The sequence below is a fragment of the Hypanus sabinus genome, chromosome 9, assembly GCF_030144855.1.
Source record: "Hypanus sabinus isolate sHypSab1 chromosome 9, sHypSab1.hap1, whole genome shotgun sequence".
NCBI lineage: Eukaryota > Metazoa > Chordata > Chondrichthyes > Myliobatiformes > Dasyatidae > Hypanus > Hypanus sabinus.
The window spans coordinates 51,120,341-51,145,211 of record NC_082714.1 but is presented as its reverse complement, the minus strand read 5'-3'; the positions used below and the strand labels follow the sequence as shown (position 1 = coordinate 51,145,211).

The following is a 24,871-nucleotide window of genomic DNA, read 5'->3' as shown; positions in this document are numbered from 1 at the left end:
AGGGTAGAAGACAGACTAAGAATAGTCCACCGGTCTTCCAGTTTCAGAGGTTTAGTTCAGGGCTAACAACCCCGACTGGTAAAACAGAATTATTATGGAAACAGCAATGAAGTATCCTTGAGTGTGGTGGCATTCCTGAGTCTCTACTCAGGACCTGCATGACTGACAGTAGTGAAAACCGAGAGGAAGCTACTGACACAATGCAGGAAGCCCTGAACACCAACAGAGTTGGAGGACCTTCACTGCTGCTCCAAACACCAGTGGGCAGCAAGTAAATAAGTTATATGTGTGGGATGATGCATTTTGGGAAGTGAACTAGAACTAGAAGTGTCTGATGGTATTGTGTTTGCTGTCTGGGAAGTTTCAAACTCATACAAAGTCCTTAAGCCCTATCCAATATAGATAGCTACTGGTACCCTCGCTAAAGGGAGATTATACTGTGGCCACTTGCTGTTCAAAGGCTAGACCACTTCCCTGTTTATCCTCCACGGTGAATTTAACTACCAATACCCATTATCTGAGCGATGCCCCCTCCCCACCAAGAAGATACTTCCAGTTGGCAAAGTCATTTAAACAGATGGTTTATTTTTAGTGATACATGTTTAAACATAGATAAACATAATCTCACAGAGGATTTCTCTTATAAAAGGTTTCTAAAGTACAAAAGATTTCTAAAACACAAAGGATTTTCAAAATACAGTTACAATTCCTAAAAGCTAAAAAGACATACCAATGAGTTGCAGACAATCGAGTCGTCCATTGCAGAAATCAAAGACAGAGAAATGGATTCTAGTCACCCTGTATTTCTGTTATTCTTCTTCTTGTCCCTTGACCATTCCTAACAAGCCTGATTCTTCTCTAACTGTTATACTGGATTTATTGCTACTTGGTGACCTCACACACATGGACTAAAAGTTGCCAGGGCAGAGATCCCAGACACTCAAAATTAAAGCTGTGAAGGCTAATTCTAAGTACACAAATCTCCCAGCTATTGCTAGATTAGCTATTTGATGTGCTAGGTGACAGTATCAGAACAGTCTACAAACTTCCTTGAACTAAATAACACAGCCAGTGTTGTCTGGTTTGCCACAGGCCCAATGAACATAACCCCATTGTCTTACACTGCATCTCCTGAACAGCCAGCCCTGGTGTGGCCCAGCAGACTGTACTCTGTAGACAGTGCTCTTTGTTTTCAAAGCTGTCCTTTTAACTTCAGACTGATTACTGCTTTCAACTTATTTTATGAAATTAAGACTGGTTTGTGTTTACAACAATAAACTGAGCAAGGAATATTGGTTGGAAGGCTAACTTTCTCAAAAGTAACTCTTTGATCTTTGGAAGTGTCAGCTGCTGTGGTAGAAAGCTGAGCTTGGCAAAAGGGCCACTCAGACCCTAGACAGTGAATAGTAGGGCACAGATGAATGTAATGAATAGGGAGATCAAGCTGTCTACGTCCATACTTGCACAAAAGCGGTCATATAATGGATAGGGCGGTGAAGATGGTATATGATATGTTTCAAAGGTCGGGGCATAGAATATAAGAATTGGAACATCATGTTGCAACTTTACAAAACATATTAAGCAGTGTTTGGAGTATTATGTACAGTTCTATTTACCACACTATAAGAAGGATGTAATTGCACTGAAGAGATGCAGAGGAGGTTCCTGAGGATGTTATTTGTATTGTAGGACTTCAGTTATGGTGAGGGTTTGATAGGCTAGGCTTGTTTTTGCTGGAACAAACAAGGCTGAGTGGTGAACTGATTTTAGTATATATGTCACGATCCCGACTGTTAATTCCCCATTTTCTCCTAATTCCCTTTGACTGTGCCACAGTTCTGACCATTAATTCCCCATTTTCTCCTATGTTCATCAAGTCCTGCGGCATAAGAACCCTGGCTTTGCACCCACTAGTTGCCAGATCGTTAGTTTTGCCCTTATGGTATTTAAAGTTTCCCTGCTGCTTAGGATTGTGTGTTCTAAGTTTTGCTTCAGTACCGAGAATTACCTGTGAAACTCAGTATCTTCATGTCAAGATAAGTCTTTTAAGTTTTACTTCAGCACCGAAGTTTACCTGTGTAACTCTGTCTCTCCATGCTAAGAAAAGTTTTGTCTGCCACTTCCCTTTCTAGGCTCCGTGTCAAGATCAGTTCTGCCTGTCTCCTTCCTTCCTGCGCTCTCTCCTGCTTGCTGTTCAACACTCATGCCCATGTCTACGTCCTAACACAACCTCTGTGCCTGTGTCCTGTGCTTGGGTTTGCCTCGTTCATTGCAACAATATAAGATTATGAGAGGCGTAATTAGGGTAGATAGTCATGTTATTCACAGTGAGGGTATTAAAACAGGAATGGATAAGTTTAGAGTGAGAAAGAAGTTTATAGGGGATCTGAGGTGTATGTTTTTACACAGGGAGTGATTGCCAATCTGCAATGAGCTGCCAGAAGAGGTCAAATATACTTGCTACATTTATGAGTCTTTTAGCAGACAGTCAAATAAGGAAGGCATTGAAGGATATGCATGCATTTGGGATTATGTAGATGGGCAAAAACGTTGGCATGGATGTGATGGGCTGATATGCGCATTCCTGTATTGTATGGTGCACAACGCATTTATCCTGTGAGGCACTGAAGGATATCAGACATAAACTTTCCTGTTTTAATTAAGTATCTAAATATTGGAGAGAGCATGGCAAGGCATGGAACCCTCAAAACTGTGGCAGCTGAGCAGGAGATACCTAGAAAATTGCGTCTGAATCTAGCTTCGCCCTCATATTAATCAATTGTGGGAAACAGTTGACAAACTTACCACATCTATTTCCTGCTTTTGCATCTTACCGCTGTGTTGCATTGACTGGACCAAGAATATTATCTTGAAAGAAGCTCTAGATAGCTTATTGTGTGGAATGAGGCTGATAAAATATCGAACCCTATGGACAGAAGCAAACAGGTATTTTAAAAAAAAAGGGGCAAGAAATACTTTGATTTTCTTTCCAGGCGCCATTCTACCTAGAATTTTCATATCTGCACACTCATAAGAACAGTGTACTTTATTTTCATTAACATTGGTGGAACATGAGAATTAACCACCCAGTTAGTCCCATACGTGTTCTTTCCTATATCCATGATAAATACTAGAAAAGTAGCATCACTTGCATGAGAAAAAAAGGCATTTTCGTTCTCCCTGGTTGTTAACATTGGCAATATAAAACCAAAATTATACTGCCAATTCAAATACCAAATCTATCAAATGTAAATTCCCATTTATATTTTTACACTATATTCTTAACTTCAAATAAAATTTCCTAATATTTCTAGTGAGTAGCATAATATACAATAATTTGAGCAGCAATAAACGTTGAGCAGAAAATAAATAATAAATTAGGAATGGTTCAGGTTGGAGATCACAGTTGTACCTGCAGGAAGAGTGGTTACCTATGCCTACATTAACAGGAGTGGCCAAGTGGTTAAGGCGTTGGACCAGCGATCTGAAGGTTGTGAGTTTGAGCCCCAGCCAAGGCAGTGTGTCCTTGAGCACACATTAACCACTCCAGTTCACCCAGCTGAAAAATGGGTACCTCACGATAGACTGGCACCCTATCCAGGGGGGGTAGGGGGTAGTTTCATACTCTCAGTAGCTTTACGCCAGGGAAACCGGCGTAAGCACTGGCCTGATGAGCCTATAAGGCTTGGAACAGACTTTAACATTAACAGAAACAATGCCATTTCCAGTATACAAGACTGAGGATGCAGTCCAGGGGCGCTGGACTCTGGAATAAGTGGGAGGAGGTATTGACCAGCCTTACACAACTGCTTTTGAGTCTGGTGGTCCTGGCATGAATGTTACATAGGCTCCTCCTTGATAGGAGTAGGACCAACAGTCCACAAGCAATGTGGGTGAGATCCTTTATAATAATGTTGGCCTTTTTCTGGCACCTTTCTGTATACAGTGCATACAAAAAGTGTTCCCAGAAGTGTTTATATTTTATTGTTTTACAACAATGAATCACAAATTTTGCTTTATTGATACTGATCAACAGGAACATACTCTTTTGTATCAAAGTGAAAACAGATCTCTACAAAGTGATCTAAATTAATTACAAATATAAAACACAACATAATTGATTGCACGTATTAACCCCCCTTTAATATGTCATACCAAATCATCACTGGTGCAGCCAACTGGTTTTAGAAAAAATGTAACTAATTAAATGGAGATCTGTGTTTGGAGACTTGTGTGCAATCAAGGTGTTTCAATTGATTGCACTAAAAATACATCTGTATCTGGAAGGTCCCACAGCTGATGAGTCAGTATCCTGGCAAAAACTACACCATGAAGATAAAAGAACACTCCAAACAACTCAGCGAAAAGGTTATTGAAAAGCACAAATCAGGGGACGATTACAAGAAAATTTCCAAGTCACTGAATATTCCTTGGAGTACAGTGAAGTCAATCATCAAGAAATGGAAAGAATATGGCACAGCTGTAAATCTGCCAGGTTGTCCTTAAAAACTGAGTGACCATGCAAGAAGCAGATGAGTGAGGGAGGCCATCAAGAGACCTATGACAACTCAGGAGGAGTTACAAGCTTCAGTGGCTGAGATGGGTGAGACTGTGCATACAACAACTGTTGCCTGAGTGCTTCACCAGTTGCAGCTTTATGGGACAGTGGCAAAGAGAAAGCCACTGTTGAAAAAAAACTCACATGAAATCTCAGCTAGAGTTTGCCAGAAGCCATGTGGGAGACTCTGAAGTCAGTTGGAAGAATGTTCTATGGTCTGATGAAACCAAAATTAAGCTTTTTAGCCATCAGACTAAATGCTATGTTTGTCATAAGCCAAACACTGCACATCTTCAACAACACACTATTGCTACAGTGAAATATGGTGGTGGATGCATCATGCTGTGGGGATGCTTCACTGCAGCAGGCCCTGGAAGGCTTGTGAAAGTAGAGGGTAAAATGAATGCACAAAATGCAGGGAAATCCTGGAGGAAACCTATTGCAATATGTAAGAGAACTGCGACTTGGGAGATTTGTTTCCCAGTAACACTATGACCCCAAGCATAAAGCCAAAGCTACACAGGAATGGCTTAAAAACAACAAAAGTTAATGTCCTGGAGTGGCCAAGTCAGAGTCCAGACCTCAATCTAACTGAGAATTTGTGGCTGGACTTGAAAAGGGCTGTTCATTCATGATCCCAATCCCCATGCAATCTGACAGAGCTTGAGCAGTTTTGTAAAGAAGAATGGGGAAAAATTGCAGAGTCCAGATGTGCAAAGCTGATAGAGACCTATCAAGGCTGTAATTGTGTATCTACTAAATACTGACTTGAAGGGGGTGAATACTTACGCAATCAATTGTTTTGTGCTTTATATTTGTAATTAATTTAGATCACTTTGTAGAGATCTGTTTTCACTTTGGCAAGAAAGAGTCTTTTTCTGTTGATCAGTGTCAAAAAAGCCAAATTAAATCCACTGTGATTCAATGTGATTCACCTCCAAGGTGGGGTGATTACTTTTTACAGGCAAAGTATATGCCCTCAATGGTGGGTAGGCTGATGCAGTTAACCTGTCCACCGCGGTGCAGTTTCTGTACCACGCAGTGATGCAACATGCCAGGATGCTCTCTACTCTGCATCTGTAGAAGTTCATGAGTATTGTACATTTCTTCAGCCTCCTCAAAAGTAGAGGTGTTAGTGAGCTCTCCCATTCGTGAAGGGTGTGTTCTGGGACCATGAGAGGTTGCACAAGATGTGCCCTCCCAGGAGTTTGAAACTGGTTGCAGTTTCCCCTGCCGTGCCCTCACTGTAAAGAGGGGTTTGGGGAGTGCGAGCTCTCCTTTGTCTTATTGACCTTCAGGAAGAAGTTATTAGCCTGGCTCCAGGCCTCGAGCTCTTCCATTTCCTCTCCGTGGGCTGTATCATTGTTGTTGGTGATGAGCCCCATCACTGTCATCCCAACACAAACTTGACAACGTGATTACTCAGGTGTTTGACCATGTGTGAGCAGAGTATACAGCAGTGGGCTCAGCACACAGACCTGGGGGGGGCACCATGTTGAGAATGATGGGGTGGGGGAGGAGTGGTTGTGCATCCTGACTACTTGAGTGCTATTAATTAGGAAGTCCAACACCCAGTTACACAGTGGTGTATTTAGACTGAGGAGCAGGAGTTTATTCACCAAGGTCTGTGGGACAATGGTTTGATGTACCAAACTGAATTGCAGAAACAGCATTCTGACATTAGTGTCCTTGTTTTCTAGGTGTGATAGGGTCAGGTGGATGACAGATACTATGGCCTCTGTCGTAGAGTGGTTCTGTCAGTAAGCATATTGGTGAGAGTCCAATGTGGCAGGACTGGAAATTTTGATTAATGCCATTATCAGCTGTTCAAAGTACTTCATGATGATCAGCATTAGTGCCACTGGGCAGTAGTCATTTAGTTCTGAAGATGTAGAGTTCTTTAGTACAGGGATGACGTTGGCTGACTTGACCCGTGTGGGGACAGCAGCTTGGATGAGTGAAGTGCTGAAGATGTCCATGAAGGTGCCAATGAGCTGGCGTGCACACTCCCTGAACGCTCGCCCTGGAATGTTGACTGGCCCAGCAGTCTTACGGGAGTTGACTCTCTGCAGAGCCCTTCTCACACAGTGGCTGCTCACCCGGGTAGGGACGTAGCTTTCGTGGCCAGCTTTGTGTTGCATGCCTTGAAGTGTGCATAAAAGTCGTTTACAGTGACAAAAAAGGAAGCATCACTGGTACAGTCGATGCTGTTTTTCCTTGTGTAATCAGGAGTGCCCTTGATGCCCAGCCACATATGCCAGGGATTGTTATCAGACCAATGTTCCTTAATTTTTTGCCCTCTTGACACCTAAGGTGAGCCCCACAAATTCAGAAAATGATCCAAACTTTAACAGTCCAATGTTCCATGAGAAAACAGGTCAGAAAATGTATCAATTCTGAAGGGGGGTTGAGGGAAGAGAGTGACAGGGAAAGATTTCTGACTACGATTTAGTCATAAATATAGGTCGGATAGTCAGAACCTGCCGTGAAAATAAAAAGCATATGAAAGATTGCAATTCTGCTAGAAGAACTCATTTCTTTACAGTTTTTCAATTACAAAATTCCTGTCAGAATCTGTATCAGAATCACTTTATTAAAGCCATCAGAGTTGGCAACAGCTCCACAGTTTACTGTTTTCCTGCATATTCGCAAGGTACAATACACTCAGTAGCCACTTTATTTACACCAAGTACAATAACCTGGCCAATAAGTCAATGTTCATGGTCATCTGTTGCTGTAGCCCATCCACTTCAAGGTTCAACATGTTGTGTGTTCAAAGATGCTCTACACTGTTGTAATTTGTGGTTATTTGAGTTGCTGTCATCTTCCTGTCAACTTGAACAAGTCTGTCCTTTCTTTCTGACTTCTCTCATTAACAAGGTGTCTTTGTCCACAGAACTGCCGCTCACTGAATTTTACGTCACACCATTCTCTGGAAACTCCAGAGAGTATGATGCATGAAAAGGCCAGGAGATCAGCATTTTCTGACACACTCAAACCACTGCCACCGGCACCAACAATCATTCCACATTCAAAGTAATTTAGATTATATTTCTTCCCCATTCCGATGTTTGGTCTGAGCAACAACTGAACCTCTTGACCTTGTCAGCATGCTTTTGTGCATAGAGTTGCAGGCACATGATTGGCGGAAGATATTGACATAAACAAGCAGGGGTACAGGTGTACCTAACAGAGTGGCCACCAAGTGGATATAAAATGGCTAGAAACAGCTGAATGACTTTGATTCACTAGTTGATATCAAGTCACGATGCAGTTTAAAGTACAAGCATCAAACTATAACAGATTGGACATCCCAATTTTCTGACATGGTGTTAAGAGGAGAGAGGTTTTCCACAAGCAAAAGCTAAGGAAACCAACCCAACTTTAGTCTCAGCAGTGTAATATGTTACATTTTAGGAGTTCAAATATAAGGGGAAAGCATACAGTCAATGACGTGGCATTGATGTAATAACAGCACTGATGTAGAGAGGGATTTTGGGATTCGGTGACAACCCAAGTAGATAGGATGGAAGGAGGTGTTTGGCATACCTACCTTCACTGGTTGGGGCATTGAATATAGAAGTAAGGAATTCATGTTGCCTCTAGATAAAACTTTGCATATGCCGTATGGAGTACTGCGTGCCCTTTTGGTTACAGGAAGAATGTAGCAGCTTCAGAAAGGGTGCATAAGAGTACTATGCCTGATTAGAGGGGATGAGCTAAAAGGAGAGGTTTGTTTTCTCTGGAGCATCTCATGCTGAGGGAAGACCTGATAAAAATTTATAAAATTATGAGAGGCATCTGTAGGGTAGATAGAATCTTTCCACCAGGGTATAAATGAGGACATGCACATATGGTGAGAGGGGACAGTTTAAAGGACATGTGCGGGGTAAGATATATTTTTCTCCCCAACAGAGAGTGGTCAGGATGGATGAATGGGCTGCCAGGATAGTTATGGAAATAGACATTTAAGAGGTTGTTAGGCACATTCATGTGCAGGAGACAGAGGGGTGTGAATCATGTACATGCAGAAGAGTATGGCATCATGTTTTGCGGACATTGTGAACTGGAGGGCCGTTCCTGTGTTGTGCCAGTCTTTGTTCTGTACATAACAATGGGACCAGTTTCTTGTGGACACCAAAAGCTATCAACAGCAGGATCTGATCTTCAAAGTTCAAGTAAATGTATTATTAGAGTAAATATACAACCATATACAACCCTGAGATTCATTTTCTTGTGGGCAAATACAGTAAATCCAAGGAACACAATAGAATCAATGAAAGACCACACCCAACAGGACAAACAAAGTGCAAATAGAAAATAAATATATAAACAATAAATATCGAGAACATGAGATGATAAGTCCTTGAAAGTGAGTCCATAAGTCATCAGAACAGTTCAGTGATGGGGTGAGTGAGTTATCTCCTCTGGTTCACAAGTCTAATGGTTGAGGGGTTCCCAAACCTGGTGGTGTGGGTCCTGAGGTCCCTGTGTCTTCCTCCTGATGGCAGCATTGAGAAAAGAGCATGTCCTAGGTGGTTGGTGTCTTTGATGATGGATGCTGCTTTCCTGTGACAATGCTCCGTGTGGATGTGCTCAGTGGTGGGAAGGAATTTACGTGTGATGGACTGGGCTATATCCACTACTTTTTGTAGGCTTTTCCATATAATGACATTGGTGTTTCCATACCAGGCCATGATGCAATCAGTCACTATACTCTCCACCTCACATCTATAGAAGTTTGTCAAAGTTTTAGTTGTCAAGCTGAATCTTTGCAAACTTCTTAGGAATAGAGGCATTGCCATGCTTTCTTCATAATGGCACTAACATGCTGAGCCCAGGACAGGTCCTCTAAAATTTAATTTTAGAGTTGCTGACTCACTCCACCTCTGATCCCCTGATGAGAACTGATTCACGGACCTGTAGTTTCCTCCTTCTGAAGTCAATAATCAGCTCCTTGTGTTATGAGCTCTGCGGACCTCTGCAGCTTGCCTTTGAGTGCTGGGCTTGAGTTTCTCGAGCATCTGTACTGTATTTGCTAATTGTTAGAGCCATTAAGCTCAGGTACTTTCTGTTTGGTCTTGTCAAGTTAGTTGGCAGGTGTTTCCCGGATCCCTGTTGTGCTCTGTAAGCAGATTCCTACTGTGTGTTCGGGAGTATGATTTGTCTCATTATGTTGCTCATTCATGCCTCCAATGGTCTGTTGATATTCATTTCTGACCTCTTGTTTCCATCTATTCATGGGGAGTCTACTGTTCCTCCGTTCCTGTGTCAAGTTGTCAATGCTTACCATGACTGAGGCTACTGTCCACCGCACTGGGGTAGAGTCAGTGCCAGCGACCACTGTGAGAGGGAGTCTGCTGTTCCTCCACGTAGGTCCAGTCCTACGAGCATGCATTGTGACACCTTGGTCTTGCTGATATTGAGTGAGAAGTTGTTGCGCCATCATTCAGCCAGATTTTCAACTTCCCTCCTATATGCTGATTTGTCACCACATTTGATTTGGCCAATGACAGTGGTAACATCAGCAAACGTAAATATCGCACTGGAGCTGTGCTTAGCCTCATGGTCATAAGTATAAAATGAGTAGAGCATGGGGCTAAGACACACCCTCGTGGTGTACCTGTGCCAGTGGAGATTGTGGAGATACCTTTGACTAGGGTCTGCAAGTGAGGAATTCATGGATCCAATTGCACAAGGAGGTGTTGAGGCCAAGGTCTTGAAGCTTATTGATGAGATTTGAGAGGATGATAGCATTGAGTGCCAAGCTGTAGTCGATGAAGAGCATCCATCACTGTCCAGTTGCTCCAGGATTAAATGAAGAGTCAATGAAATGCCATCTGCTGTGGATCTTTTGTGATGACAGGCATATTGGAGCGGATCCAAGTCACTTTTCAGTCATGAGTTAATATGTTTCGTCACCAATCTCTCAAAGCACCTCATCGCAGTCGATGTAAATACTACTGGACGATAGTTATTGAGGCAGATTTACCATGTTCTTTTTAGGCACTGGTATAATTGAAGCCTGCTTCAAGCAGATGGCCACCTCAGAATGCCATACTGAGAGGTAAAAGATATCAGTGAACACTTCAGCCAGTTGATCTTTAGTATTCATCTAGGTAAACCATCTAGGTTGACGTAGTGCAGAGAAAAGTTTAATGACTTTAAACAACTGATGAAAGTAATCAACTACATCAGCAGATCCTTTCTTGTAGTGAATACAGTGTTACAAAAGTACTGCTTCAAACTATACACATCCTTTATTCACTAAACAACAATCTCAATCACACAAAATGTTCAAAGGTTAACATTATCAAAGCATGTATCCATATACAACTCTGAAATTTGTCTTCTCCAGATAGCCACAAAACAAAGAAAAAACATGAGTCGTTCAGAGAGAAACATCCAACCCACTCCCATAGTACAAAATAGGATGGCACCCCAATAATCAATACCCCCCCAAAACTAGCCCATGTTCCCCTACACAAAATGGAACAGTAACATTGTCTCCCAAAAAACAAACCCCTTGCACAAAAAATTAACAGAGCATCAACCCCAGACACCCTCCCCTTGCTTAACAAAACTGAGAAGGACCAGATGATTTAAAACAAAAACACAGAACATAAAATCCATAACCATAATGTGGTGAAGATGTGACAGTTCCACCAGCAACATGTGCACTACATTGTCCACACGTTCAGTGATCTGGAGGAGAGGATTCTATAGCTTCCTAGGGCACCTCCTCTCCATGTCTTTGAACTAATATATCAATGGTAGTGTTGGGTATTTTGGATGCCTGTAACTGGTCCTGGTCTGCCATGACATGATGCAAACCACCTAAAGCTGTCCTGACGAAGGGTCTCGGCCCGAAATGTCGACAGTGCTTCTCCCTATAGATGCTGCCTGGCCTGCTGTGTTCCACCAGCATTTGTGTGTGTTGTTTTAATTTCCAGCACCTGCAGATTTCCTCGTGTAAAGCTGTATGATAGCTTCCTGCAGTGGCTGTAGCGTTGACCCTTATCTCTACAGGAGGTACGGTCACAGCTTCAATCACTGAGAGTGATTACTTACAATGGTGCTACAGAACATTATTTGAGTAGCCAGTGCATAATTGGTGGCCAGCAATGTTTACAGAGACTGCAGGGCGATGGTAATCTCATATCTACGTGCCCCTCATCCCATAATCTCTTCTGATTTACAAGATTTGGAAGGTACTGTATGTACATAGATTCTTAACCCTCCCCTCCCTTCAGCATGACCAAACCGTTGTGCCATACCACTTTCAGGTAACAAAGAATACCCAAACAAAAAGACATTGTCACTTGAGCTAAAATTCCCAATCATCGTCTTCAGCAGTGCATGCCCTGTAGAGTTTAAATTGCATTGAATTGACATTATTTCTTACACCCTTCACATACATGAGTAAAAATCTTTACATTATGCTCCGACTGAACCTGCAATGTGCAATTTATAGTAATTTGTAATAAATTGTATGTACAACAGGGCAGTTAATATAGCATAGTAATATAATTGTATCAGCATGAATTAATCAGTCTGGTGGAAGAAGCTGTCCCCGGAGCCTTTTGGTCCTGGCTTTTACACTGTGATACTGTTTCCCAATGGTAGCAGCTGGAACAGTTTGTGGTTGGGGTGATTCAGGTCCTTTGCGTACCTTTCATACACTGTCTCTGTAAATGTCCTGGATAGTGGTAAGTTCACATCTACAGATGCGCTGGGCTGTCCACATCACTCTCTGCAGAGTCCTGCGATTGAGGGAAGCACAGTTCCCATACCAGGCAGTGATGCAGCCAGACAGGATGCTCTCAATTGTACCCCTGTAGAAACTCCTTAGGATCTGGGGACTCATGCAAAACTTCCTCAAGTGAGGTGAGGTGAAAGAGGCGCTGTTGTGCTTTTTTCACCATACAGTTGGTATGTACAGACCACGTGGGATCCTCGGTGATGTGTATGCCAAGAAGCTTAAAGCTGTTCACCCTCTCAATCCCAGATCCATTGATGCCAATAGGGGTTATCCTGTCTCCATTTGTCCTGTAGTCCACACACATTGAGGGAGAGAGTGTTTTCTTGACACCACTGTGTCAGGGTGATGACTTCTTCTCTGTAGGCTGCCTGGTTATTATCTGAGACAAGGCCAATCAATGTAGTATCGTCAGCAAATTCAATTAGCAGATTAGAGCTATGGGTGGTAACACAGTCACAGGTATACAGAGAGTAAAGGAGAGGTCATAGGACACAGCCCTGAGGGGCACCTGTGTTGAGGGTCAGAGGGGCAGAGGTGAGGGAGCCCACTCTTACCACCTGCCGGCAATCTGACAGGATCCAGCTGCACAAGGCAGGGTGTATGCCGAGGTCTCTGAGCTTCTTGTCAAGCCTGGGGCGTGGGGGGGGGGAGTTATGGTGTTAAATGCTGAACTGTAGTCCAAGAACAGCATTCTCACAAAAGCATCCTTCTTTCCCAGATGTGTAAGGACGGTGTGTAGAGCAGTGGCTATTGTGTCATCTGTTAGGCAAATCGTAGGGACCAGTGTGGGTGGTAGCAAGCTGCCGATGTAGTCCTTGACCAGCTTCTCAACGCATTTCCTTATTATTGAGGAGAGTGCGACAGAACGCCAGTCATTCAGACATGTTACCTTGGTCTTTTAGGTACAGGAACAATGGTAGATCTTCTGAAGCAGGAGGGCACTGTACACTGGGAGAGGGAGAGATTAAAAATGTCTATAAACACATCTGCCAGTTGTGCTGCACACATCCTGAGTACCCGCCCTGGGATGCCATCCGGTCCCACGGCCTTGCGACTGTCCACTCGTTGGAAACACCTGTGTACTTCAGCCTCAGAGATGACCAAGGCGCAGGTCGCTTCAGCAGCTCTCCTTGGGGGCTCAGTGTTGGCGACTTTGAACTGAATGTAAAATATATTTAGCTCATCTGGGAGAAAGGTGGCAATGTTGGCAGCACCATTGCACTTAACTTTGAAATCTGTGATGGTGGGCAAACCTTGCCATAAGCTACATGTGTTGCTGGTGGAGAGTGGTGTCTGAATCTTGTCCCTGTATTGTCATTTCACTGTCATGATGACTTTGCATAAGTCATAGCTGGATTTCTTGAGTTCTTGTTGGTTACCAGTAATGTAAGCTCTGTCGCGCGTTAAATGCTGCTCGCATGGAACTGTTGATCCAGGGTTTCTGGTTTGGATAGATCCTAACTGACTTTTGGGGGATAACATCCTCATTGCACTTCCAGATGAAGCTTGTGACCCCTTCTGTGAACTCGGAGGAATCCTCGTTATGAAAGACATTCCAGTTGACATCATCAAAGCAATCCTGTAGCATGGAGACCGACTGGTTGGACCAACAATGGATGGTTTTAACTATAGCTGCCTCTTATTTCAGCTTCCACCTGTACATCGGCAGAAGCAAGATGGAGGAGTGATCCAACTTTCCAAAAGGGGGGTGGAGGAGCACTATGTAAATATTGTGGAATGTAGATTAGCAGTGATCGAGTATGCTATCTCCCCATGTGCTGACCTGGATATGTTGACAAAACTTCAGAGAGACTTTAGACAGTGACACTCTAATAAAATCTCAAGCGACGATGAAGGCAGCCTCTGGGTGTGTAGTCTCCAGGGGGCTGATGGTCCCATTCAGTTCCTTGTAGAGAGACACACAGTGAATCTGCAGGAAATAGGTGTCTGCAGCCCAGTTGCCACTGAGGATTGGGAATATAGGTAAAATTAACTCAGATATGAGCACCCCCAGAGGGTGAGGGTGCACATGAACTCACCTTCAGAGGACTCAAAGGAGGAAGACTGGCATGCAGGTCAAGATGCTTGGGGGAATTGTCAGACTGTTTGAAATGTCAAGAATTTTTTTGTCATTTTTAAGGGACACATAAGCTTGAATCATGCATAATCTTTTGTATAGCGTCTGGTGCTCATCTATCCAGCTCCATTTGCCTCTCAAAGTCCAACCCTACATCCCCTTCAGGAGAGTTGGAAATGGGTAAGGCGGGCTAATGGGCAAGGCTCTGGTGAAACTGTATAAGCCAATCCCCTGTACAGTGGATGTGATGGACTGCAGAAGCATTGATGAACTCCAACCATACCATCGACTTCAGTGGACGATGGAGACAGGAGGTCAACCTACCTATCTATTTCAACTTTTGCTTTGATATCTTTTGACCAGGCCCTCATCTCGCCTTATCAAATTGGCAAAAATCACTCAGAATATGAATGCTGCAATAGAAGCTCCAACTTCAAACTTGCAAGCTCGGTCTGCTAACATTGTGACTGTGAATATTGGTGTGCAAAAGAACTCTGAGGATATCACAATTTTCCTGCATATTGTGAGGATTACAGCAGTGGCTTCATGGGTCATGAATAAGATGCTTCCTCAAGGTTTGACAACAACTGTGGATACAGAGATAAGCAGAACCAGAGGAAAGTTAAATGCTAATTCACTCCTGGTTCATGTGCATCACTGGCAGGTTAAACATTTAATGAATAGCAATATAGACTGTCTGCTTGTTCCATTGTTCTGTGGAGTCCTTAGGTCTGACCTGACAATAAATAAACACCAGTTGCCTATAATGTTTGAACATGCATGAAGAGTTAGTCAGCTGAATAACCTGAACACTAAAACACATTCACCGTCAGAGACGTTAATAGACATTAAACTCTTTAAAAAGCAAAAATCTTTCAAATGTTTTCCAAGTGAGAAAGCAGTGCTAACTTTGTCCAAAGAGGCCATGGGAAGACACCTGGTCCAAATGCAATTGATTCCATTTGCAGTAACCAATAAATTTGCAATCAAGTCTTTGAGCTACAGGAGGAAACTGGAGCAGTTGTAGAGAGAAAACACTGATTTCCCCACCAGAAGTCAGGTTTGACCTCAGTCCCAGATATGTGAGGCAACAGTAACAACAGCTGCAGCATCTCCTTTTAAAGAGCTTTTAAAATGAAGTTAATGGCAGTCAGGGAGATAATTCTTCCCTCATGTAATGGTTTATAAAAAGAAAAAACGGTTATGGTTGTTGGAAGTCATTCATCTCAGACCCTGGACATTAGTGTAACAGCTCCTCAGGTCAAGATAAAGCCTAATCCTTTACAGCTGTTTTATTGAAGACATTTTCTCTATTACATCACACATGCTTCCCAGACATTTGTCGTACCATGTTTCCATGTTGCATGACACTGTGACTCTACACCAGGATCAGTGAGTACCCCAACAGCACTGCTGTGTGTCCACCATCAAAAGTATTGATCAATCAGTTACTGTAAATAAATACTGTAATTATAAGAGTAGGTCACAGTCTATATTTCCTGCAGTGAGTGATTCACCTCCAGATTCCTAATTTGCTATTGGCCACAAGACACAGGCCAGGAACATGCTGGAATACATTATACTTGTCTGGATGAATCTTCTCTTGGGCAGTCCCTTGAAAATGAATATATTTCCACAAAGGCTTTGTGAGATCCAAGGTGGCTTTTGGGAACTGTAAACTAATTACTCTGAACTAATTAATCCCTAAACAACCAATGAACAATGCTTGTGTTGTCTGCTATCCACAAAATGTACTGCAGCAATTCCCTATGGCTTCTTTGCTCATCTTCCAAACTCATAACCTCTATACCTTCCTCTAGACCAAGTGAGGCACATTGAAGGTTTTGAAAGATGTTGTTGTTCCTTTGTCGAGATACTGGAATTCTCTTGCCAACAGCAATGTAGCTCTATATCCAACAGAAGAGATGCATATTTCAAGAAGGCAGCCCACTACCACCACCACTACATCAAGGGCAACAAGGGATGCACAATTAACTCTTGCCTTGTCAATGCTGCCTATTAGCTTGTAAATGAATACAAATATGAATCCATGGAAGTGTGATAATCAATTTCCACTTAAATGCTCCAACAAGTACTTGGAGATTAGATAGCAGGAGGGAACAATTCCAGTTCTGTACCCAATGACATTAAGAAAGAATCTGTGCTTGTATTACTGCTCTTTGGTATCTGCTGCTGTTTTACCTACAGCTTTCAATAATTTCAAAATTCAGATGTAATGGGCAGCTTTTCAGTTGATTAAAAGATGTACAAATTTAGACTATAAGACATACGTAGGAGCAGAATTAGGCCATCTGGCCCATCGAGTCTGCACTGTCATTCAATCATGGCTGATACTTCTTTTTTCCTCCTCCTCAACCTGTTCCCAGCCTTCTCCCTGTAACCTTTGATGCCATGTCCAATCAAGAACCTATCAGTCTCTGCCTTAAATACACCCAATGACCTGGCCTCCAAAGCTGCATGTGGCAACAAATTCACCACCCTTTGGCTAAAGAAATTTCTCTGCATCTCTGTTTTGAAAGGGCAGCCCTCTATCCTGAGGCTGTGCCCTCTTGTCCTAGACCCTCCCACCATGGGAAACATCCTTTCCACGTCTACTTCCTCTAGGCCTTTCAACATTTGAAAGGTTTCAATAAGATCCCTTCTCGTCCTTCTGAATTCCACTGAGTACAGACCCAGAGCCATCAAATGTTCCTAGTATGATAACCTTTTCATTCCTGGAATCATCCTTGCGAACCTCCTCTGGACCCTCTCCAATGCCAGCACATCTTTTCTAAGATGAGGGGCCCAAAACTGTTCACAATACTCAAAGTGAGGCCTCACCAGTGCCCTATAAAGCCTCAGCAATACATCCTCATTCTTGTATTCTAGCCCTCTTGAAATGAATACTAACATTGCATTTGCCTTCCTCACCACTGATTCAACCTGCAAGTTAACCTTCAGGGTGTTCTGCACAAGGACTCCCAAGTACCTTTGCAACTCAGATTCCTGGATTTTCTCCACGTTTAGAAAATAGTCTGCACACTTATTTCTACTACCAAAGTGGGTAACCATGCATTTTCCAACATTGTATTTCATTTGCCATTTTCTTTTACAATAGCTATGACTTCCTTTGTCAGCCATGGTTGTACTATTTTACCATTTGAGTATTTCTTCATTTTGGAATATATATGGCCTGTACCTTCCTCATTTTTCCCAGAAACACATGCCATTGCTGTTCTACTGACATCCCTGCCAGCAGCTCCTTCCAATTTACGTTGGCCAACTCCTCTCTCATACCACTGTAATTTTCCTTACTCCACTGAAATACTGCTACATCAGACTTTACGTTCTCCCTATCAAATTTCAAGTTGAACTCAGTCATATTGTGATCACTGGTTCCTAAGGGTTCTTTTACCTTAAGTTCCCTAATCACCTCCAGTTTATTACATAAAACCCAATCCAGGAAGGATGATCCCCCAACAGGCTCAACAACAAACTGCTCGAAAAAGCCATCTCGTAGGCATTCAACAAACTTACTCTCTTGAGATTCATTACCAACCTAATTTTCCAATTGACCTGCACGTTAAAATCTCCCATGACTACCACACCATTGCCCTTCTGACTTGCCTTTTCCATATCCTGTTGGGAAGCCTGTATACAACTGCCATCAACGTCCTTTTACCCTTGCATTTTCTTAACTCAAACCACAAGAATTCAACATCTTCCGATCCTGTGTCACATTTTTCTACTGATTTGATGCTATTCTTTACCAATAGAGCCACACCACCTTCTCCCTTCTTATCCCTCTGATGCAATGTGTAACAGACATTCAGCTCCCAGCTACAACCATCCTTCAGCTATGATTCAGTGATGGCCAAAATATCATACCTAGCAATCTGTGATAGTGCAACAAGATCATCCACCTTATTTCTTATACTACATGCATTTAGATAAAACACCTTGAGTACTATATCTGCCATCCTTTCTGATTCAGCATCCATAATGATTTGATACTCAGCCTGTTGGCTGCAACTAAGTCCCATCACCTGCCAGCCCTCCTGACAATCTGACTGCATGCTACTTTTCCTTTTTTACCATCTATCCTAAGCTGAGGCCCTTCACTCCAGTTCCCATCCCCCTGCCAGATTAGTTTAAACCCTTCCCAACAGCTCTAACGAACCTGCTCGTGAGAATATTAGTCACCCTCGAGTTCAGGTGCAACCAGTTTCATTTGAACAGGTCATACCTCCCCCAGAACCTGAAGCCCTGTCCCCTGCACCAGCTTCTCAGCCACACACCTATCTGCCAAATCATCCTGTTTTTACCTTCACTGGTGTGTGGCACAGGTAGCAATCCAGAAATTACTACCTGGGAGGTCCTGCTTGTCAGTTTTCCACCTAGCTCTCTAAATTCTCTTTTCAGGACCTCATTGTTTTTCCTTCCTATGTCATTGGTACCAATATGTACCAAGACATCTGGCTGCTCCCCCTCCATCTCCAAAATGTTGTGGACATGATTGGAGACATCCCTGACCCTGACACCTGGGAGGCAACATACCATCTGGGTGTCCCGTTCACACTCACAGAATCTCCTGTTGGTTTTCCTCACTATTGAGTCCCCTATCACTACCGCTCCCTTCTTCTCTCTCTTTCCCTTATGCACCACAGACCCATGCTCAGTGCCTGTAACCTGGTCACCACTGAACCTTGTTTATTGCTAATTGTGCAACATCTAAATAATTATTAACTAAGTTGTAAAAGTATGGCAACAGTTTGGTATGATATCAGCCATGACAGAATGGCAGAGCAGACTCAATGGGCTGAATGGCCTTTTCCTGCTCCTATGTCTTATAGTCCTATGATATTAAAGTTAAAAAGATGTTATCTCAGGTAGCTATACCCTTGTTATCATCATAAGTCACAGTTACCTGTTCCAGGCTAGTGACAGATTCTATCTACAGAAAACATTACTGCAAGAACATTCTGCATAGTAACCAATGCAATCCTCAATTTTTGTAAATTCTGGTCTTGAGACAACAGAAGCATCATGTTCTCCCACTCTTTGCACTTGAATTTGGGACAATATGTTCACTAAATCATAGGATGAAAGGAGGCTCACACACAAAATACTGGAGGAACTCAGCAGGCCAGGCATCGTCTATGGAAAAAAGTACAGTCAATATTTTCGGCTGAAATCCTCAAGCCTGAGCTAATTCTTTGAAAGAGTAGGTATGCTTTGTCCCATTTTGTTTTTATTGGCAACCCCATCCTCGTGTACCTGACCAAATTCTTCCTAAGATTATCAACAGAAGCACCTTTCAGCATCTTACAAAGTACTCCAATTCCAGACAATTCAGAATGCAAAACAATTTTTATCTTTGCTATATACCTTTTGCTGATGGCAACTTGTCTAAAGCTAGTCTTGAAATTTAAATAAAGATAATTACATACATGAAGCAGTAATTCAGCTAAGGCTAACTGAGAAATTTGTTTGATAGACTTTCTGGTTGATAAACAATAGCAAAAAATTAAATAAGTATTTTTTCATTCTCCTAAAAACTTCCTGAGAAGTGACTCAGTTATCTAAAACAATAAAGACATTGGTGGGTTTAAAAAGTGGTTTATAATGGTACTAAGAAGAGTGCCAAAACAGAAAGAGGGAGAGACTTTGGTATAAAGACATAACTTATCTGGCAATGGATACTCTCAATGATAAAAACAGATTACACAGTCACAGTGCCAATAATAACACATTCAGATTTACATTTACTTGATTCGATTTTATGGTAATTTTGTAAGAATTACATTAAAAAGTAATCTAGATCAATAGATTTAACTCTAAACAATGAGTAGCCTAGGCTTTCTATTTAAATAGTCTTGAGAGTTATGTCATAAATGTTAACTTTTAATGGTTTACTGAAGTAATGGGCAGGTACTGTTGACTAGCATTTCCAATCTTCATCTTGACTCTGTGTGCATATAAATTCTAGGCAAAGCAGGTTTCAGATAATCACTGCTGGTTCTACTGGTGAATAGCTCTCTATCCAAACGGATAGAGAATATTTGTGTACAAGACCTCAGACTCTTCATGTGGACTATACCCCAACAAGCATTAATAACTACAGAATAGTATGCTGGGAAGCATCACAATCTACTGGACTGGATCCTAACTAGTCCAAACAAATGTGGAGTTGCACTGCAGTAAGAGAGAGAGGTGGGGGAGAGAGAGAGAGAGTGAGAGGGGGAGAAAGACGGGAAAGGAGAGGGAGAGGGAGGGAGCAAGAGGGAGGGAGAAAGGGAGGGGAGAAAGGGAGAGAGAAAGAGGGAGAGAGAGAGGGGGTTAGAGATGAATAAAACAAAAACAAGCATTTCTTTAAATAAAAAAAACACATTTTGCCTTACCTGGAAGCACAGTACAAATGCTTAATGGTTGCATATAGCTTGCTGACTGTGTAGGTAGGTGTCAGAAAATGAGAGAAGAGTGATATTTAAATACTAACCTAAACAATGTTTGAAATATTAGAACCAGAGAAATTACAAAGCAAGCTTGACTATCGTGATGCCAGGGTTTTCACATACAATGAACCATATCTAAACAAAAGAATTCAGGGATAGCATCACAGCTGCAGAAAAGGAGGAAGTCATGGAGAGATTGCTTACTGAGTCATTGTGGTGAAAGTCAGAAACAGGAAGGGGGCAATAACTCTACTGGGTGTTTTTTATAGACCCCCCCCCCCCCCAATAGTAACAGAGACATCGAAGAGCAGATAGGGAGGCAGATTCTGGAACAGTACAATAATAACAAGCTTGTTGTGATGGGTGATTTTAACTTTCCTAACACTGACTGGCTTCTCCCTAGAGCAAGGGGTTTAGATGGGGTGGAGTTTGTTAGGTGTGTTCAGGTAGGTTTCCTGATGCCATATGTAGATAAGCCAACCAGAGGAGAGGTTGTACTTGATGTGGTCTTGGGAATTGAACCTGGTCAGGTGTCAGATCTCTTGGAGGGAGAACATTTTGGTAGTGATCACAGCTCTATCTCCTTTATCATAGCGCTGAATAGGGACAGGAGAAAAACATTTGGGAAAACATTTAATTGGGGTAGGGGGAAATATGATGCTATTAGGCAGGAACCTTGGAACATAAATTGGGAGCAGATGTTCTCAGGGAAATGCACAGCAGAAATGTGGCAAATTTTCAGGGAACATTTGCATGGCATTCTGCATAGTTATGTTCTATTGAGGCAGGGAAAGGGTGGTAGGGTAAAAGAAACATGGTGTACCAAAGGATGTAGAAAATCTAGTTAAGAAGAAAAGCTTATGAAACTAGGTACTGTTAGAGCTTTGAAAATTACAAGGATGCCAGGAAGGGGCTCAAGAATAATATTAGGAGAGTTAAAAGGGGCCATGAAATGGCCTTGGCAAGCAGGATTAAGGAAAACTCCAAGGCATTCTACAAGTATGTGAAGAGCAAGAGGATGAACCGTGTGAAAATAGGAATGAGAGTGGAAACATGTGCATGGAGCTGGAGGAGATAGCAGAAGTACTTAATGAATTCACCAGTGAAAAGGATCTTGGCAATTTTGGAGATGACTTACAGGGGACTGAAATGCTTGAGCATATAGATGTCAAGAAAGAGGATGTACTGGAGCTTTGGAAAGATGTTAAGTTAGATAAGTAACTGGGTCCGGACGAGATACACCCCAGGCTACTGTAAGAGGTGAGGGAGGAGATTGCTGAGGCTCTGGTGATGATCTTTGCATCATCAATAGGGTCAGGAGAAGTACCAGAGGGTTGGAAGGTTGCAAACGTTGTTCCCTTGTTCAAGAAAGGGAGTAGAGATAACTCAGGAAATTATAGACCAGTGAGTCTGACTTCAGTGGTGGGCAAGTTGTTGGAGAAGATCCTGAGAGGCAGGATTTATGAGCATTTGCAGAGACAAAATCTGATTAGGGATAGTCAGCATGGCCTTGTCAAGTGCAGGTCATGCCTTATGAACCTGATTGAATTCTTTGAGGATCTAACAAAACACATTGATGAAGGTAGGGCAGTGGATGTAGTATATATGGATTTCAGTGAGGCATTTGATAAGATTCCCCATGCGAGGCTCATTCAGAAAGTAATGAGATATGGGATCCAAGGAGACCTTGCTTTGCAGATCCAGAATTGGCTTGACCACAGAATGCAAAGGGTGGTTGTGGATGGTTCGTGTTCTGCAGGCATCTGTTCTGGGACTCCTCCTCTTGGTGATTTTTATAAATGATATGGATAAGGAAGTAGAAGGGTGGGTTAGTAAGTTTACTGTCAGAGGTTACAGCATGCCTTATGAGAATAGGTTGAGTGAACTTGGCTTTTTCTCCTTGGAGCAATGGAGAATGAAAGGTGACCTGATAGAGGGGTGTAAGATATGAGAGGCATTGATTGTGTGGCTAGCTGGAGGCTTTATCGCCAGGGCTGAAATGGCTAACACAAGGGGGCACAGTTTTAAGGTGCTTGGAATTAGGTACAAGGGGGATGTCAGAGCTAAGTTTTTCACACAGAGAGAGGTGGGTGCGTGCAATGCACTGCCAGTGAAGGTGGTAGAGGCAGATACAGTAGGGTCTTTTAAGAGACTCTTAAATAGGTACATGGAGCTTAGTAAAGTAGTGGGCTGTGCAGTAGGGAAATTCTAAGCAGTTTCTAGAGTAGGTTACATGGTCAGCACAACATTGTGGGCCGAAGGGCCTGTAACGTGCTATAGATTTCCATGTTTCTAATGCCTCTAGTTTTATGTGCTCTGTGATGTTGAACTCTATTGAAAGTTCCTAGATAACAAAGAATAGGAAATCTGCATGACTATAAATATGATGAAAGAAAGACACTGAGGCATGACTTGCACAATATTGCAAATATGTCACTGGTAAAGAAAATAAATTAAATATAGAATTTACAAATTACATATCCAGTTAAAATGCAAGGTCACATGGAATAGTGAATGCTTAACTTGCTACTAATATGAGTCCTTTGCAGAGAAGAATGATGAAATAAAATTATATTCTTACAGAAGATTGAGAATAAAAACCAGAGAATGCATGCTGTAAAAGTAACCAAATTATTTAATTTTTGATGATTGCAGAAATATGAAACCAAGTATAAAATAGCATGCTAAAAATAAGGCTAAAGTCTACAAAATTTCAAGTACTAGCCATGTAAAACAACCATTAATTCCAATTATAGTTCATTACTTCCCTTGCAAAATTGCAGCTTATTCATGAGGACTGTAGTTCTTGACCTCACTGTTTATCTTGTTATGAACTTATGCCTGTCTACCAACATTGCACTTTGTCTGTAACACTTTATTCCGAACATTGTTATTGTTTTATCTTACACTATCTCAATGCACAGTTGTAATGAATGGATCTTACGATGAGTATGCAAGACAAGCTCTTTTGCCATAAAACCAAAAGACATCAGAGCAGAATTAGGCCATTCAGCCCATCGAGTCTGCTCCACCATTCATCATGATTGATTTATTATCCTTCTCAACTCTATTCTCCTGCCCTCTCCCCATAACCTTTGATGTCCTTACTAATTAAGAACATATAAACCTCTGCTATAAATGTACCCAATGACTTGGCCTCCACACCCATTTGTGGCAATGAATCCCACAGGTTCACCACTGTTTGGCTAAATAAATTCTTTGTAATCTCTGTTCTAAAGGGATGTCCTTTTATTCTGAGACTGCGCCCTCTAGTACTGAACTCTCCAACAATCAGAAACATCCATTCCACTTACACTCTACCTACGCCTTTCAATGTTCGGTAGATTGCAATGAAATTCCTCCTCTTTCTAAACTCCAGCAAGTACAGGCCCAGAGGAATCAAACACTCCTCATACATTAATCCTTTCATTCCTGGGATAATTGTTGTGAATCTCTTCTGGACCATCACCAATGCTATCACATCCTTTCTTCCACCTGGAGCCCAAAACTGTCCACAATACTTCAAATTTGGTCTGAGCGGTGCCCCAGCATTATATCCTTATTTTTATATTTTAGTCTTCTCGAAGTGAATGCTAACATTGCATTTGCCTTCCTAACTACCGGCAAGCTAGCCTTTAAGGGAATTCTGCACCAGGGCACCCAAGTACCTTTGCACCTCTGATTTCTGAATTCACTTCTCACTTAGAAAATAGAAGCGAAACGACCCTAGCTTCATGAGTCCAGGTAGCAGTACAATTTACACCAAGCCAGTTAAATCCACTTTGAATAATTTCAACATTAATAAACCTGTCTCAGTGCTTAAGACTGAAGCCTTTACAACTAACAATGACCCTAGCAAGAATTGTCCGTTGCATAACAAACCCCATCCCCTCAAAAAATGCAGAACGTTTAGGAAAAAACCCCTTGAAGTGAGGGTGGCCCTTCTCAAGGAGTAAAAAATATGTTTTAAATGCTGTTCCTCTACTTCTCACCTTGCTGGAGAGTGTACGATCTCCGTG

General features: G+C 42.2%; 1 protein-coding gene across 1 annotated transcript in view; it reads right to left on the bottom strand.

Moving 5' to 3' along the window:
- Positions 1-24,871, bottom strand: part of myo15aa (myosin XVAa) — a 285,041-nt gene extending 260,170 nt beyond the window's left edge. The window contains exons 1-2 of the mRNA XM_059979671.1: positions 24,845-24,871; positions 2,806-2,926 (exon numbers count right to left, since the gene is read on the bottom strand). Coding sequence (XP_059835654.1) covers positions 2,806-2,847 — 42 coding nt within the window. The 5' untranslated portion in view covers positions 2,848-2,926; positions 24,845-24,871. The remainder of the gene's footprint in view (positions 1-2,805; positions 2,927-24,844) is intronic.